The sequence below is a fragment of the Orycteropus afer genome, unplaced genomic scaffold, assembly GCF_000298275.1.
Source record: "Orycteropus afer afer isolate SDZICR_OR568_19922 unplaced genomic scaffold, OryAfe1.0 scaffold00101, whole genome shotgun sequence".
Classification (NCBI taxonomy): Eukaryota; Metazoa; Chordata; class Mammalia; order Tubulidentata; family Orycteropodidae; genus Orycteropus; species Orycteropus afer.
Genome location: NW_006921688.1, coordinates 5,503,502 through 5,518,951, shown reverse-complemented (window position 1 = coordinate 5,518,951; position 15,450 = coordinate 5,503,502). Strand labels below are relative to the sequence as shown.

Sequence of the window (15,450 nt, the reverse complement as noted above, 5' to 3'; positions counted from 1 at the left end):
AAAAAAAAACACTGCCATCCAGTCTATTTCTGACTCATAGCAACCCCCATAGGGTTGCCAAGGTGGTAAATCTTTATGGAAGTAGATTACCTCATCTTTCTCCCACAGGGCAGCTGGTAGGTTTGAACCACCAAACTTCTGTTTAGCAGTCAAGTGCCTTACCCACTCTGCCACTAGAGATCCCCTTTTACACGATAATTCAGTCTTTATTAAACTTTCCCTAATACTTGTCAGACTAATGGCAATTGGTGCAGAGAAGCCCATGTCACCATAGGAAGCAAATCCTACTTAGATAAGAACAGACCACCAGACACTACTGGGAAAATAATCCTGAAAATGCTCAGTGCTCACTTCCCTAAAGAAACACATGCAGGTTTTCTGAAGTCATTAAAATTTATATGACTGAATATGTACGTGTCCTACATACTGTGACAAACAGTCTTTAGAAACTGAATATAATTCTGTCACGTTTCTTCCTCCTGGACCACCCCCCGAAAAGCCCAATGAATATTTGCCTGGTATAATGTACATCCCACGCCTTGAACAGTATGACAGGAAACAATTACTTGCTACTTTCTTCTTTGAGTAGATGCAGATCCACTTTAATAGCACAGATTAGCTGACATTGTGGTTGTAGTTATGGTTGTGATTATGGTTATGGCACCTACTAATGGAATTCCACTTCCAGTAATGGTTAGTTAGGTAATTTGCATCAACCCTACAAGCCAAAGAAAGCTAAAATTCTTAATAAGATCATTTCATAACATTTTCTTCTAAGCATTGAAGTGAGTATTGTTGACATGGGGAATCCTAGGCAAAACCACTGGGAAGGTGAGTGCCCACAGAGAAAGCCTAGAAGACATTTTCCAATACCAAGAAACAATTGTGAAAAGATTATGGTAGGAAAAGTCAAAACCCCAAGGCTGTATACCTGATAGCCCACATACTTCAAACTGGGACCCTAAGGGTTTATGTTCCATAAACCAAAAAATAAAACCCACTGCCATCAAGTTGATTTCAATGCACAGTAACCCTGTGGGACAGAGTAGAACTGCCCCATATGATTTCCTTGGGTGTAATCTTTACAGAAGTAGACTGACACATCTTTCTGCCATGAATCACTTGGTGGGATTGAACCCCTGACCTTTTGGTTACCACCCAAGCACCTAATAGGACTCTACCAGGCCTCCTATGCCATTAATAAGAGAAACTTAAAGAAACCAGACTTGGCATATATTTGCAGCCTAACATAATATCACCGGGGTGATCCAGGAAACCAGAGTCTCCATCCCAGACTGTTAGAGTGTTGTACAATTGGCAGGCATAAAAGTGAGTATTGTCTGGAATTAAGTACCCTAGGCCTCAAGCAATTTTTACGAGTCATTTTTTAGAAAAATGGCTAGCTTGCAATTAAAAGTAACAATATATTCAAGGAAACAAGAGGTCATGATTAAGAACCATAGAAACTTTAGGCCACAGAAACAGACCCACAAAGACTTGAGATATTGGAATTGTCAGATAGACACCGATCATAAAACAACTGTACTCACTATGTTCAAAGAAATAAAACACAACCTTGACAATTTTGGCAAGAAAAAGTAACAGAAGTTTTGAGAAAAGAACTATACATCTTCTAGAAACAAAAATTAAAATATATATTCAGTTGATAGACTTAACTCAAAGTAGACACAATAGAAGAGAAAATTAATCGACGGGAACATAATTTCTTCTGATCTATCCAAAATGTAGCATGAAGAAAGAAAAAGAGGAAGCCGCTCAGTGAGCTGCATTAACATGGTGGCTGCCACAATGGGCTCAATGACTGTGAAGACGGTGCAGAAGCAGTCAGTGTTTGTTCTGTTGGACATGAGGTTGCTGTGGGTCAAAGCCGACTCAAGGGCATCTAACAACAAAACAGGAGCCGTTTGGGCCCAGAGTGTACAAATTCAATAAGAAGGCCCAGTTGGTAAGTTAAAATGAAGTAGATGTGATAGGGGAGTGGCAACAAGCGCCTACCAGATCTCAAGCAGTCAACCCTGAACTAAACCCAGATGTCAGCAAGGTCAGAAGGACAACCCTGAACTTTATCAAATGTGTCAATAAAGGCTTTCAACACCAACGACACTTTCTACACCATTTATCATTAAATCTGACAATCTCTGCAGATAGTAAGTGGTACATGAGCCAATACAGAAAATGCTTTCTTAACTGTTTTGAAGATAAGTTACTAAGTCTCAAGATCCGTTCAGCACTTGTGGCTAAAGACAGCCAGGTGCATGACTTGGCCATTTCTGCAGCTTCTGAAGTCCAAAGCCGACTCCCCTCATCTAGAGGAATGGAGCAGCCTGCTGCCTTAGTTCTCTCAGTTCCAGTTGTTCTCCAGGACCAGGGCAAACAAATGGTCCTCATCGCCTCTGCACTGAATTGTCGCGAGCGGCTCTCCAGAGCAGGGCACAGTGGAGCTGCTGTTCCTGGAGCCTCTCACAGACCAGAAGGTCTGCGCGCTGCCTCGGGGTGGGCTCAGTCAGGCAGAACCAGGCACAGAGCACAGTGAGCTCAGTCAGAGAGAAAGTCCCCGAGGTGATGCAGGTCAGCGAACAAACACAAAAGGTACGACTTCTCTGCTCACCACTCAACTCCTGGCTGCCCCTAAGGTATATGGTCCTTACCAAGAGAAAGAGAACAACTTCTGCGATGCCTTCCTTTTGCCGCCTCCACTCCAGACCAGCCAAGTCACTCTGGAGAATTAATTCAAACTCTAAAGTCTATTTCAAAGCAATTGTGTGCAACTTTGGTCTGTTTTTTAAATGTAACCTTGTATTGCCAAAGTTGAGGCTGGCTGTTGATTCAAAAGCAGCTTGCCTTTTATCACTGCTTTAATGTCAAACCCAAAACCCACTGCCATTGAGCTGATAAGTCATAGTGACCCTATAGGACAGAGTAGAACTGCCCTACAGGGTTCCCAAGGCTTTAAATCTTTATGGAAGTAGATTGCTTCATCTTTCTCCTGCAGAGTTAGTGAGTTCAAACCACCGACCATTTCATTAGCAGCCAAATGCTTTAGCCACTATGCCATCACAGCTCCTTTTTAAATTGTTCCGTAATTAAGTTTAAAGACCAAGCAATTCTAGGTCACATCTACCCTTCAGCATTTAACATGGAGGGATTTTTCTGGCTGCATCTTTAAATAAGGTGCTTTTGTGTTTTTACAATTCTACTTCAAAATCTTTGCAAAGAGCCCCAAATTTTCTAGCTATGTGACTGACTACAAGGCCAACTTATATTAGAGAATTCTTGTTCCTTCCCTGGACTTTTTGGGATCCTTGAGGAGCAGTGTTACTCAGGATGGGTGTGATGTAGCCTTCCTGAAGACAGTTCTGTAGGTGAGGATGGGAGCAACCTAAGGCCTCCACTCCTACCCCTGACTGCCCCCTTTCCCAGAGCTCTGGCCAGTGCTCTGCTTCCTACACGGGCCTTTCAAGCATGTAACTCCCCATCTGCAGCAGGTGGATTATTTTACCAGCAACACCTGAGAGAGGTGGGGGCTCAGGAAGATGGAGAGTAACTGACTAGAGCAGCACTGTCCTGGGCAATAGAAGGAGGTCAGCAGGTTTTTTTTTTCTGAGCCTGTTCAGATTTTTTTGGCATCCCTAGTGTCCCCATGTTGATCTTACTTCTCTTCTAGTAGGGCCCACCCAGACTTGCTCTCAAGGCCAATGTGTTCATTTAAGTCCTTTCCCTTTCCTAATTTTCTATCATCTAAATTTACCTGCCCTTTATCTGAAAACCTCAAGGTTTTACAGGCGACTTGATGGTTTGAACCTGGTATCTATTTGCCATGATCAAAACCACCACCATGTTTTTTCATTAATGGAATCCTTTCTCATCTCCAATTACCTCCCGCTCTATCTCTTCTGAACCTGGGGTACTGGCAGTGAGATCCTCATTTAGACTATCATTAAGATAAGAACTTGGGTGGCAGAGGAGCCTGCATTTAAATGTTGGTTCTCACCTCCCCTTGGATGGTCTTCACCTACCATCACACCTGAGCTTTCTCTATTATTGTGTGCCCTGCAGTCAGTTCTACTCATAGCAATCCCGTGTGACGCAGCAGAACTGCTCCATAGGGTTTTCTAGGCTGTAATCTTTATAGGAGCAAATCACCAGATCTTATTCCCCAGAGCTGTTGAGTGGGTTCAAACCAGCTGCCTTTAGGTTAGTAGTTGAGCCCCTAACTGTTGCACTACCAGAGTTCCTTAAAGCCTTCTGTAAACAACCTACAATCAGCTCCACCTAGTTTGCCTCTTTGTTACTCTCTGTTTCCTGTGTGTTATTACTTTTTGTGGTCTCAGCGGGTATTGCCCATGTAACCCACAAAAATATCCACCAGACGTAGGTGACACTCTACAATCCGGCAGATTTGCCCGTGACTGCTCAGTAGGCTGCTGAGAGTGTTCAATTCATTGCTCTGGGTAAAGCTAAGAGAAAGATGAGGACTGAAAGGAGGATTTTGCAAAAGTGAATAAATAGGCAGAGACCAGAATAGGGCACACACCTGGGTTCCGTGCTCCAGCCGCAGGTGCAGCCCAGGTCTCCGATTCCCCATCAGCCCGACCATCCATCCCTAAAACTCTTGGGTCTTCAAAGCCAATGACCTTTCCTCAATGCATGCTACCTCTCAGAGAACTTCAAACCCTGATGTCCAGTCTGGCTCCTTTGTTCCAGGTTATCCTCCCATTGGAGGTGTGATCTACCACACGAGTTTCATGCCTGGATTTGAGCCTGGGTCCTGGCTCTACCACTGTACTCTCAGGCAGGTGACTTAACCTGATTAGGCCTCGGTTTCCTCATGTGTAATACAGGGATAATAATAATGCCTACCCCATTGTATTGTCATGAAGATGAAATGATGTACGATATGTAAAACATGACACTGTCAATGTAACAATGCTACAAAATGGCTTGTTGTATTATTTCCCTGGACCTCCCTTTTCTCTAATACCTTCCTCCACCACAGCTCCTCGGTCTGCAGGTGCCCCCTAGGTTCTATGCTCAGCCTTCTTCTCTCTAGAAATACCCCTTTAGTGACGTCATTAGTGTGACAAGTTCCAGTATCAACTCTATGCTGGTGACCCTGGTGGCCTGGATCCCTCATCCACATTGCTCTCTCCCTTTCCTACTTCAATGTGTCACTGTCACCTCGAATTGAACACATCCTCAGCTAAACCTAATGTCTTCCCCCTTAAGCTGAATCATCTTCCTCTTCATTCATTTATGGTCCTCCGGCCCTTCTAGCCTCTACATATTACTCTCTCCTCCTTCTAATACCTCATTTATTACCAAACCCATTTTTCCTTCAGCTTCCCCCTTTCTCTGCATTCCCACTGCCACCACCATGCAGGCCATCATGACCAGAACAGATCATCAGCACAGCTTGTCGACAGAGCTCCCTTCATTTAAAGGAAGTGCTTCTAACTGGACATAACTGGTTTACAATGAGGGTAAGAGTAAGAGGCAGCACAAGACTGGCTAGGAGGCTCTCAGACTTGAATTCTGTGCAGCACGCTCCCAGGCGCCGAATGCTGGTTGTACACTCCACACCCAACCCTGAATTAGGACAGCTCAACACACACACATATACACATACACAACACACACACACACACACTTCCTGGTGCCGTCTGTTGGGGTGGTGGCATCACTAGCCCACTTGACAATCATGAGCCTCTTCCAGATCCAATTCAGCCCTCCAGCCCACCTCAGACAACATTGTCCACCAGATGGCTCAAGACTCAACAACCTATCCCTTCCTACCTTTGCCACATCTTTCTCGGGCCATCCATATTCTGCCCCACACACACACACTACTCCAGTTCATTTCCACCACTTCCCCTGGTCAGTATGGTCCATTGTCTCAGTATCTTTCCCTGTACTTGCATTCTTTCTGCCACCCTTACCTGAGATGCCTCCAACCCTTTCTATTCTCATCCTATTAATCCTCGAAGGCCCGGGTGGTACCCTGCCCCCCCTTTAACATTATCCTAACTCCCCCATCACACTCGTGCCATCTCGAAACGCCTCATAACCAGTGTCCCTTTGTTGCTCTCCAGTTGTTTTCTGTGTCTTGCTTCGTCTACCCAAATGGACACTAAGCTTGTTAAGGGCAGAGGCCACTCTTGTCTCTAACTGCAGGGCCTGGTACAATGGGAAGTAGCAAACCCCTAGATAAATGCTACTTGATTGATTTCAAAGTTCTTACTGCCCACCATCTGCCCAGTGATGTGGCCCTTCAGAAGAATTTTAGCAGCCAGAACAGGACTGGATGCAGGAAAAAAATGCTGGTGTTAAAATAGCCTTGATGGTGAGTCTCGGGAATAAAGCTGGGTTTGCACCAGCGTGTGAAAAACTGACCACCAAGACGAACTCTTTGTCTTTGTTCACGCTAATGTGCTGCACAGCAGGGGTTGATCTCTTCCTTTGCATAACTCCTGCCATCAACTTACACTCACAAAAATGAAAAACGTCAAGCTAAATCGCGTTGCCTGGCTTTACCTTCTTCCACTTGAGGGAGGTCAGTGCTGTCTCTTAAGTCTTCATCCACCCACGGACGAGCCTCGACCCTGACTTGAGGCTCCCCCTTCTTTTTCGCAATGCTTCTATCATTATTTTTAAAGATCCACACAAGCAAAATGCAGGTCACGGCTACCAAGACTGGAGTCAGAAAATACATGGTCAGGCGTCTGATCATCCCACAGGGCTGTTTAGGCAATTTAAACAAACGGAGGCGGGACCAGAGGGCGCCAGAACAGACCTGAAGCCCAGAGGGGGCGTGGCCGAGAGCTAGGAACCCAGGGCGAGTGCTTTCTGACGCTGTGAGGCCTCAGCCAAGGAGCAAAGATCCCGGGCCTGTGTGTGCAAACAAAGGCCAAACTTTCTAAATGTTTCCACTCGATCTGTATACGATTAGACAACCATCGCCAGGATAGGAGTGAACACTTTAACGCGCGGGATCTTGCTGGCTGTGGAAGAAAGCATTTCGTCTTCCTTCTGTAAAGATTTTCTCTGAGACACCGTGTCTTCAACTTGCCTTAGGCCAGGAATCACCTGCTTAACTTGTTTTTGGAAGAACGGATTTTTAGGCACTAACTCAGATTGGCTTAAAGGATAGGGAGGAGTCCTGGCGCTTTGCATTTTTGAAAAACAGCTTGGTTTTGAAACACTGTCCTAAGGTTGGTTCTGTTTGTTTTAAGGCGACAGAGACAAGACGTTATCCTGTGTACAGTACAGAGAAACTGAGGTCTAGGAAAAGTGATACAAAGAAATGATGGATTAAATACATAAACAACTATTAAATAGAGATTTTTTTTTTAGTGAGGTATTGAAGTACTAAAACAGAGGGAAAAGTACTATATTTTTATATGTGCAGGAGCCCTGATGGTGCAGTGGTTAAGTGCTCAGCTGCTAACGGAAAGGTCAGCTGTTCAGCCCACGAGCTGCTCCGCAGGAGAAAGATAAGGCAGCCTGCTTCCATGAAGATTAACAGCCTTGGAGACGCCCTGTGGGGCAGCTCTACTCTGTTTATAGGGTGGCTATGGGTCGGAATCCACCCGACAGCCATGGGTTTGGGTATTTATATGAGCTTGTACCAGGAAACCTTGGCGATATGGCCAGTTTGGTTCCAGAGCACCACCATAAAGTGAGGATAGCAACAAAACAAGTCACGTGGATTTTTATGGTTTCCCAATGTCTATGAGAGTTATGCTTACTCTCGACTGTAGTCTCTTAAGTGTGCAATGGCATTATGACCACATCGGAAATACTGTGACAATGATCAAAATGTGACACAGAGACATGAACTGAGCACATGGCAATGGAGAAATGGTGCCAACAGACTTCTCAACACAGGGTTGTCACCAGCTTCAATTTGTAAAAAGAACTGTAGTAGCTGCGAAGAGCAATCAAGCAACGTGCAACAAAACGAGGTGTACCTGTATATTTATAACACTTCCTGCAAGATTAAACCGTAAATTAAAAACAGTGGTTATATCAGTGGTTAAACTTCTCCATACTAGTTTTGCAACGTATGAGTTTTATTTCAAACTAAAAATTTTTTTTAACAGTCTTGTTTTGGAGAGGGTATGGTCACTGGCTAGATGGGGATAAGGAGGAAGAATGGTTACTGTGATTCTATCCATAGTTTGTTAATTTTAGCTATTTTTAATATATTGCCTATTCAGAAATTATATCGATAACATATCATGTAATAGTCCTTTTTGTGATAGACAACTATTTTCTTAATGTATGTTGTACTAATCCTAGCTCCATGTTGTCGGTAGTGCCATGAGTAGGTTCTGATTCATAATGACCCTGCATAAAACAGAACAAAACACTGTCTGGTCCGGTGCCATCCTAGTAATCCTTGCTCGGTTGACCCCCTTGTTGCAGCCATAGTGTCAATCTGTCTCGTTGAGGGTCTTTCTCTTTTTCGCTGACCCTCCACTTTATCAAAGAAGCTCTGGTGGTGCAGGTCTAAGGCATTTGACTGCTAACCAGAAGGTTGGAGGTTCAAACCCACCAGCCGCTCCATGGAAAGAAGACTGGGCAATCTACTTCCATAAAGATTTATAGCCTTGGAAACCCAATGGGGCTTGCTGAGTTGGAATTGACTCGATGGCAGTGGGTTTGGTTTGGTTTTGGCCACTTTATCAAGTATGATGTTCTTCTCCAGGGACAGGCCCTAACTCCCTAGAACTGTGTAAAAGATTATATACAGAGTTCATTATGAAAAACTAGAGCCCATGTAAGCCATTGTGGTAGCCCTGCTCGCACACATGCCCACAGCTCTTCTAGGGAAGATTATAAAAGGGCCTCAGAGGTGGCCATGTGGGACTCCATGTGACCCCAGCCCACTCCACCTCAGCGTGGCTGGCATGTGTGAGTGGCAGCCTAGGCTGTGGCCCTGTGCATCTTTTCATTCCACGTAATGTACAGAAGAAGCCACTCTGTAGCCAGGGGGGAGTAGAACAAACATGCAGGAAGAAGTAGGGCCAATAAGCAAGCCCACAGGAGAAAGAGACAGGCCATGGCTGCCATCGCCTCAGTGCCAGCAGGTTCCAAGTGCTGCTCGGTCTCAGTCCACATGTGTCCTCATAAAGGACCCACTTTCCCTCAAAGGATCAGAATGACTTTCTGTTCCTGCAACCACATGAGCCTAACACATCCAGTGCCAGGAGTGGGGTTAGCCACAGCGGAAATGGGGTAGACATAGGACTGGTTACAGCATAGCAGTGGGTGGAGGGCGTAGAAGCCCCTTGCCTCAGGATGGAGTGCCAGTAGCCCACGGTGTGCAGAGGGGGAGGAAAAGGGCTTCTAGGCAGAGAGAACAGTGCAGGCAAAGACCTGTGATTTGGAAAGACCTGGCACTTACAGGGTCTGAAAGGGGGAATACAGAAAAGAGGTTTAAAATCCATACAGACGCAGGAGACGTTACCAGGGAAAGGGCAAGGAACAGACCGTGGCAGGTAGCCGAGGCAGTTAATGGAGACACCTGGAGGGAAGGTGTGTACACTCCAGGCTTCCCTGCTCACCAAGCTGCTTTTTATTCCCAAGCACCTTGCAGCTCTGGTGTCAGTGAATGTAGCCCAGGATTCTTGTTCTTAGATTCTTGTCCTTAAAGACCACTCCTCTTTCATGCCACATGCATTCCTAAGACGCTCCCCTGAGCTGGACCAAGTAGTTGGCATAATACAATCTCCATGGCCTGCCATGAAGTCGAGATAGTAAAATTCCTTATTATTACAACCAAGCATTATAGTAAAGGCTTCTCATAAAATTATGAGAAGCTTGTGGTGTGGGACCGAGAGACGCCATATTGCTGACATGGGGAGGCCTTAACATTCCTCTCTGCTCTGAGTGGTGCGGACACAACCTGGGTCATTGTCTTCCCTCATCAAGATAGAAGGGAGGGCCGAGTGCGGAGGGTTGATGCAGTGGGAGGTGATATGAGACACTTCTATGCCTTTTTTTTTTTTTTTTTTTATTGCTCACATCAGATTCATTGTTCATTGTAATGATTTCATTTCCACTGGTGGCAGAAAACTTAATTTTGTTATCAAGACAGTTCCGCCCCTTCCATTTTAAAATGGAGATAGTTAGAATTCTCTCTCTTGCCCTTTTCTTTCCCTGGGTATCCACAGTGTCCTGGCATCAGGGAGAGGCATCTAGCCCTTGATGTTGGCATCTTCTTGATGGATTCCACTGAGGGAGGGGACAGTCCCTGGCTGTCTTCAGCAACAGGCACCCATGCCAGCTACATCCACATTGATGGCACTCCATCCTGAGGCGAGGGGCTTCCACGCCCTCCACCCACTGCTCTGCTGTAACCAGTCCTATGTCTACCCCATTCGCTTCCTCTGCACCTCCAATCCCAAATCACAGGGCCCTTTCTGGTTGGCCCATTCTCAACCAATCTCCATATTCCTTTTGGGTGGTGCCAAAATTTCTTGGGATATTATCCTGTGGTTTTGGAGACTGGGGGCCAGTGGGGACTACCTACTTTAGGCCTCTCTTTCACTTTTTTTTTTTTTTTTAAGGAGCTTTGGTGGTGTCATGAGCACAGTATTTGGCTGTTAACCAGAAGGTCAGTGGTTCAAACCCACCAGCTGCTCCAGGGGAGGAAGATGAGGCAATCTACTTCCATAAAGATTTACAGCCTCAGAAACCCTATGGGGGTTGCTATGAGTTGGAATCAACTTGATGGCAGTGGGTTTTTATTTTTGTGGGGTTTTTTTTTTCACTTTTTAAAAATTAGACGATTATTCAGAGCAGTTTTAAGTTTATAGAAAAATTGCTCAGAAAGTACATGGAATCCGCATTTACTGCCCCCTTGCACACTGTTTCTCCTAATGGCATCATGAATTTCTGTGGTACATCTGTTACAATTGACGAACTGATATTGATGCACTATTTTGAGCTTTAGTTCACTCTTTATGTTTGTGGGTTTTATCTTAAAAAATTATTAGATACTCAAGCTGGTTATTGTTGTTGTTATGTGCCGTCAAGTCGGTTAGAAGTGGCTGGTGGGTTTGAACTGCCAGCCTTCTGGTTAATGGTCAAATGCCTTAGGCACTACGCCACCACTAAAAATACTTGTGACTTTTTAAAACACCATTGTAGCAGCCTGATGAGTGGTGATAGCTGATACCAGGGTGCCTTATTCAGTCTTAGGTGGGACAGGGCTCCATGGAGGATCTGAAACATGTATTGAGTCTTGACGCATTCTGCCTTCTGGGACAAGTACTCTGATAAAGAGCCTAGGCCAGAATGTAACCGAAACCTGCTTCCTTCCTCAAGAAAGTCTTCTTTAAATAAATGAATAAAGTCAGCTGAGCTAATCTGTGTATAACGGTGTGGTTGATTTACCTGACTTACATGCTCTTTATCTCATGGGAGGAGCTCTGGTAACATAGTGCCTAAGGCACTTGACTGCTAACCAGAAGGCTGGTGGTTCAAACCCACCAGCCACTCCTCAGAAAGAAGATGGAGCAATCTACTTCCATAGTGATACTGCCTTGGAAACCCAAGGAGGAGTCACTATGAGTCGGGTCCGACGCGATGGCACATAACAACAACAATGCTCTTTATCTCATGGGAGGAGCTCTGGTGGTGCAGTGGTTAAAGCATCCAGCTGCTAACCAAAAGGTCAGTGGTTCAAACCCACAGCTGCTCCATGGGAGAAAGATGAGGCAGTGTTGTTGTTGTTGTTGTTGTTTGCCGTCAAGTCGGCCCCGACTCATAGCGACCCCTCCTTGGGTTTCCGAGGCAGTATCACTACGGAAGTAGGATTGATGAGGCAGTAGGCTTCCATAAAGATATACAGTCTTGGAAGCCCTATGGGGCAGTCCTACTTCATCTTGAAGGGTCGCCATGAATCCAAGTTGACTCGATGGCAGTGGATTTATCTCATGGTGACTGGTTACCTGAGGATGCTAATAGCAGCAAGTCTGTGGACTACATTTCAAATAATACTGTTCTAAAAAAACGTTTCCAAGACACAAGTATGATTTCTTTCCATTGTTGATGTTAAACCTAGTCCCTACCACCACTCCTTTTGTCCCACTGTCTTCCTAACATGCCCCATTTGTATGTGTAGAAGAAGCCAAGTGAGCTTGAGACGGAACTTTCCAGAAGAAGGATTTCTGGGGCATTGAGTGACACAACAACCATTCTAATGGTTCACACAGCAAACTGTTAGCAAGCATTTATATCAAGTACTCATTTAGCAAGTGGTGTGTCAAGTGTTCAAGTCAAAGGCTTAAAATAGGATCTGCCTGCGTGATTTTATCTCAGTTCAGGTGTGAAGCCGGAACAACATGAGGGATTTACAAATCATTTTAAACCTAATTGACTTCACCTATACACACCCCAAGGCGCTTTGGTGACGCAGTAGTTAAGGCATTCTGCTGCTAACCAAAAGGTCAATGGTTAGAACCCACCAGACACTATGTGGGAGGACGATGAGGCAGCCTGCGTTCCTAAAGATTTACAGCATTGGAAACCCTATAGGGCAGCTCTACTGTGTCCTATGGGGTTGCTATGGCTAGAATCAACTCGATGGCAGTGGATTTGGTTTGGTTTCTGTATCCACACCCCACACTCACCAATGACATCAATCCTATCAAAGAAAACAAAAACCTGCTGCCATCAAATTGATTCTGACTCATAACAACCCTATAGGACAGAGTAGAATTGCACCATAGGATTTCCAATGCTGTAAATCTTTAGGAACGCAGGCTGCCTCATCTTTTCTCCTGTGGAGTGGCTGGTGGGTTCAAACCATTGGCTTTTTGGTTAGCAGCCAAAAGCTTCAACCACTGCACCATCAGATTCCTTACCCTCAGAGTGTTTTTATATACCTAATTGACCACAAAGGAGCTCTGGTGGCATACTATCTAAGGCATTTGACTGCGAACCAGAAGGTTGGCAGTTCAAATCCACCAGCCACTCTGTGGAAGGAAGACAGGGCAATCTACTTCTGTAAAGATTTACAGACTTGGAAACCCAAAGTAGGGTCGCTATGAGTTGGAATTGACTCAATGGCAGTGGGTTTGGTTTTTCTAATTGACCACAGGGTGGTGTGGTACTGATACCCTGTGTTACTCTGTGCCAGCGCTGTATTGACCCTGTATCTACCTTACTCCATTTAATCCACAGGATGGGGCCCTTTGTAAGCAGCTCCACTGCCCTGGAGAGAAAGGGAAGGAATTGCTGCACACCATGACTAAGGCCGGCGAATGAGCCAGAGCAGCTGGCACCAGCAGTATCAGCAGCACTTGGGACTTTGTCAGAAATGCCCATACCCAGCCCCACCTCAGATCTTCAGCATCAGAAACTCGAGGTGGAGGGCAGCAACCAGTGCTTTAACAAGCCCTCCAGGTGACTCCGATGTGTACTCAAGCCTGAGAACCACTGGATGTCAGGCATAGAACTGTGTCTCCCAAAATATATGCGTTGGAAACCCTAAGTCGCGTACCAGGGCATGCAGTCCCATTTGGGAACAGGGTTCTCTTTGTTATGTTAGTGAGGTCCTGTGAGTGCAGGGTGTGTTTTAAACCAGACATTTTTGAGATACAAAAAATGCAGATTAAGCACAGAAGCAAGGGAGCACAGATCAGGAAGATAGATGCCAAGAACAGCTGCCAAAGAGAGACAAGGACCTTCCCCAGCTGACAGAGAAGCCTTCCCACAGAGCCGGTGCCCTGCATTTGGACTCCCAGCCACCTAAACTGTGGGAAAATAAATCTCTGTTCATAAAAGCCACCCCTTGTGGTATTTCTCCTACATCAGCACTGAGAAACTAAGATACTGAGTGAGCAAGAAAGCTCTCTCCTCACATTCCCACCTTAACCTCAAATTCAAATTCTCAAATCCTAAACCCTTTACACGGTATAGAAGAGCAAAATATTCTAAACATCAAGGCTTGCTGTAGCTTTTTTCCTACATAACTAGGAGCTCTGGTGGCGTAGTGCCTTGGGTATTTGACTACTAACCAGGAGGCTGGCAGTTCAAACCCACCAGCCACCCCTGGGAAGGAAGATTGGGCAATCTACTTCCGTAGAGATACTGCCTTGGAAACATGGCTACTTCATATGTGTTCAGCTAGAACTGTGCTTTGTGGGGTTTTCAGTGGCTGATATTTTGGAAACAGATTGCCAGGCCTTTCTTCTAAGGTCCCTCTGGGTGGGTTCAAACCTTCAACTTTTCAGTTAGCAATGGAGTGTACTAACTGTTTCCACCACTCAGTGACTTTTCCCACATAGTGTCTCATAAAACATAGTATCTTACATGTAATAAATTCCCAAGAAAGAGAAATTCAGAGTTTTAAGGATGGAAGTGCTATTTTTAAAACTGGATGAAGGCAGGCTCATCTGGTCATAATACCAAGTGCCAAGAGAGGCTTTGGCCAGAAAGCTCAGCTGGAGAACAAGAGCCAAATTTCAGATGAGAGCAACAGCAGTCTGATGTGAGGAGGAGATTGTTTCTTGGAAAGAAGATTGTTTGCAGAAGATTTGGTGATGGTGGAAGTGATAAGGTTCAGATATAGGGTATTAAAAAGTGGGGATCAAAGTTCACATCCCTCCTCCAAGAAAGTTCTTGTATTCCAATCCTAACTTGGTCTCACTCTTGACTTTCCCTGGGAGAAGAGGTTTGGAGCTCATGGGCTTAGTATATTATTTAATCCAATGAGTATTTAGGTGGAAGGGCAGTGAGGGGTTCCCTGGAGGGAGAGGCTCTTCACTGGAAAGGATTTGTAGGAAAAATACTTGAAAGAAAATATTGGTCTCAGAGAGTTGGAGATTGTTCAAGAACGTGATTCATCAAGTGGGACGGTCTTGGCTCCTAACAAAACATCAATTCTGAGGTTGGGGAATTGCCTAAATGTTTCTTTACCTTGCCCAAGCAATTTCCAGTGCTGGTTAGGTCACTGCATTGGGGCCCCAAAAAAAGGATAGTAATTCTGCAATTACTGTATCATGTTATCTTTTGAAAACAATACCTTCATATGACAGCACTTACCCACAAACAGAATGACATACATTCTAGGCGAAAGGGCCAAACCTGTGTGGTGACATTAGTCACAACTTTTTAATAGAAAAATGGCACATTCCAGAACAATATTAAGTAACATTTACCAATAGTATTTTTGCGTCCTATACAGATCCATTATTGCTTTTCTGCAAATAAAAAGGAAAATAATTATCAGCAAAACTAATGATTATGCCTCAATTATATATCTCCTCTAAGAATAAATTAGGAGGCATAGTTTTCACAAAACAAGATGGCTCTGACTAAAGGTCTTGGTTGCTTGCCATTGAAGGTGATACCTGGTAAAATTTAAGGAAAGACAACCTATATGACTATGAGACCAGAAGAACTAGATGGTGCCTGGCT

At 44.8% G+C, this 15,450-nt stretch overlaps 1 protein-coding gene across 1 annotated transcript in view; it reads right to left on the bottom strand.

Moving 5' to 3' along the window:
* Positions 1-6,730, bottom strand: part of IYD (iodotyrosine deiodinase) — a 24,816-nt gene extending 18,086 nt beyond the window's left edge. The window contains exon 1 of the mRNA XM_007943226.1: positions 6,553-6,730. Coding sequence (XP_007941417.1) covers positions 6,553-6,730 — 178 coding nt within the window. The remainder of the gene's footprint in view (positions 1-6,552) is intronic.
* Between the last annotated feature and the right edge of the window lie 8,720 nt (positions 6,731-15,450).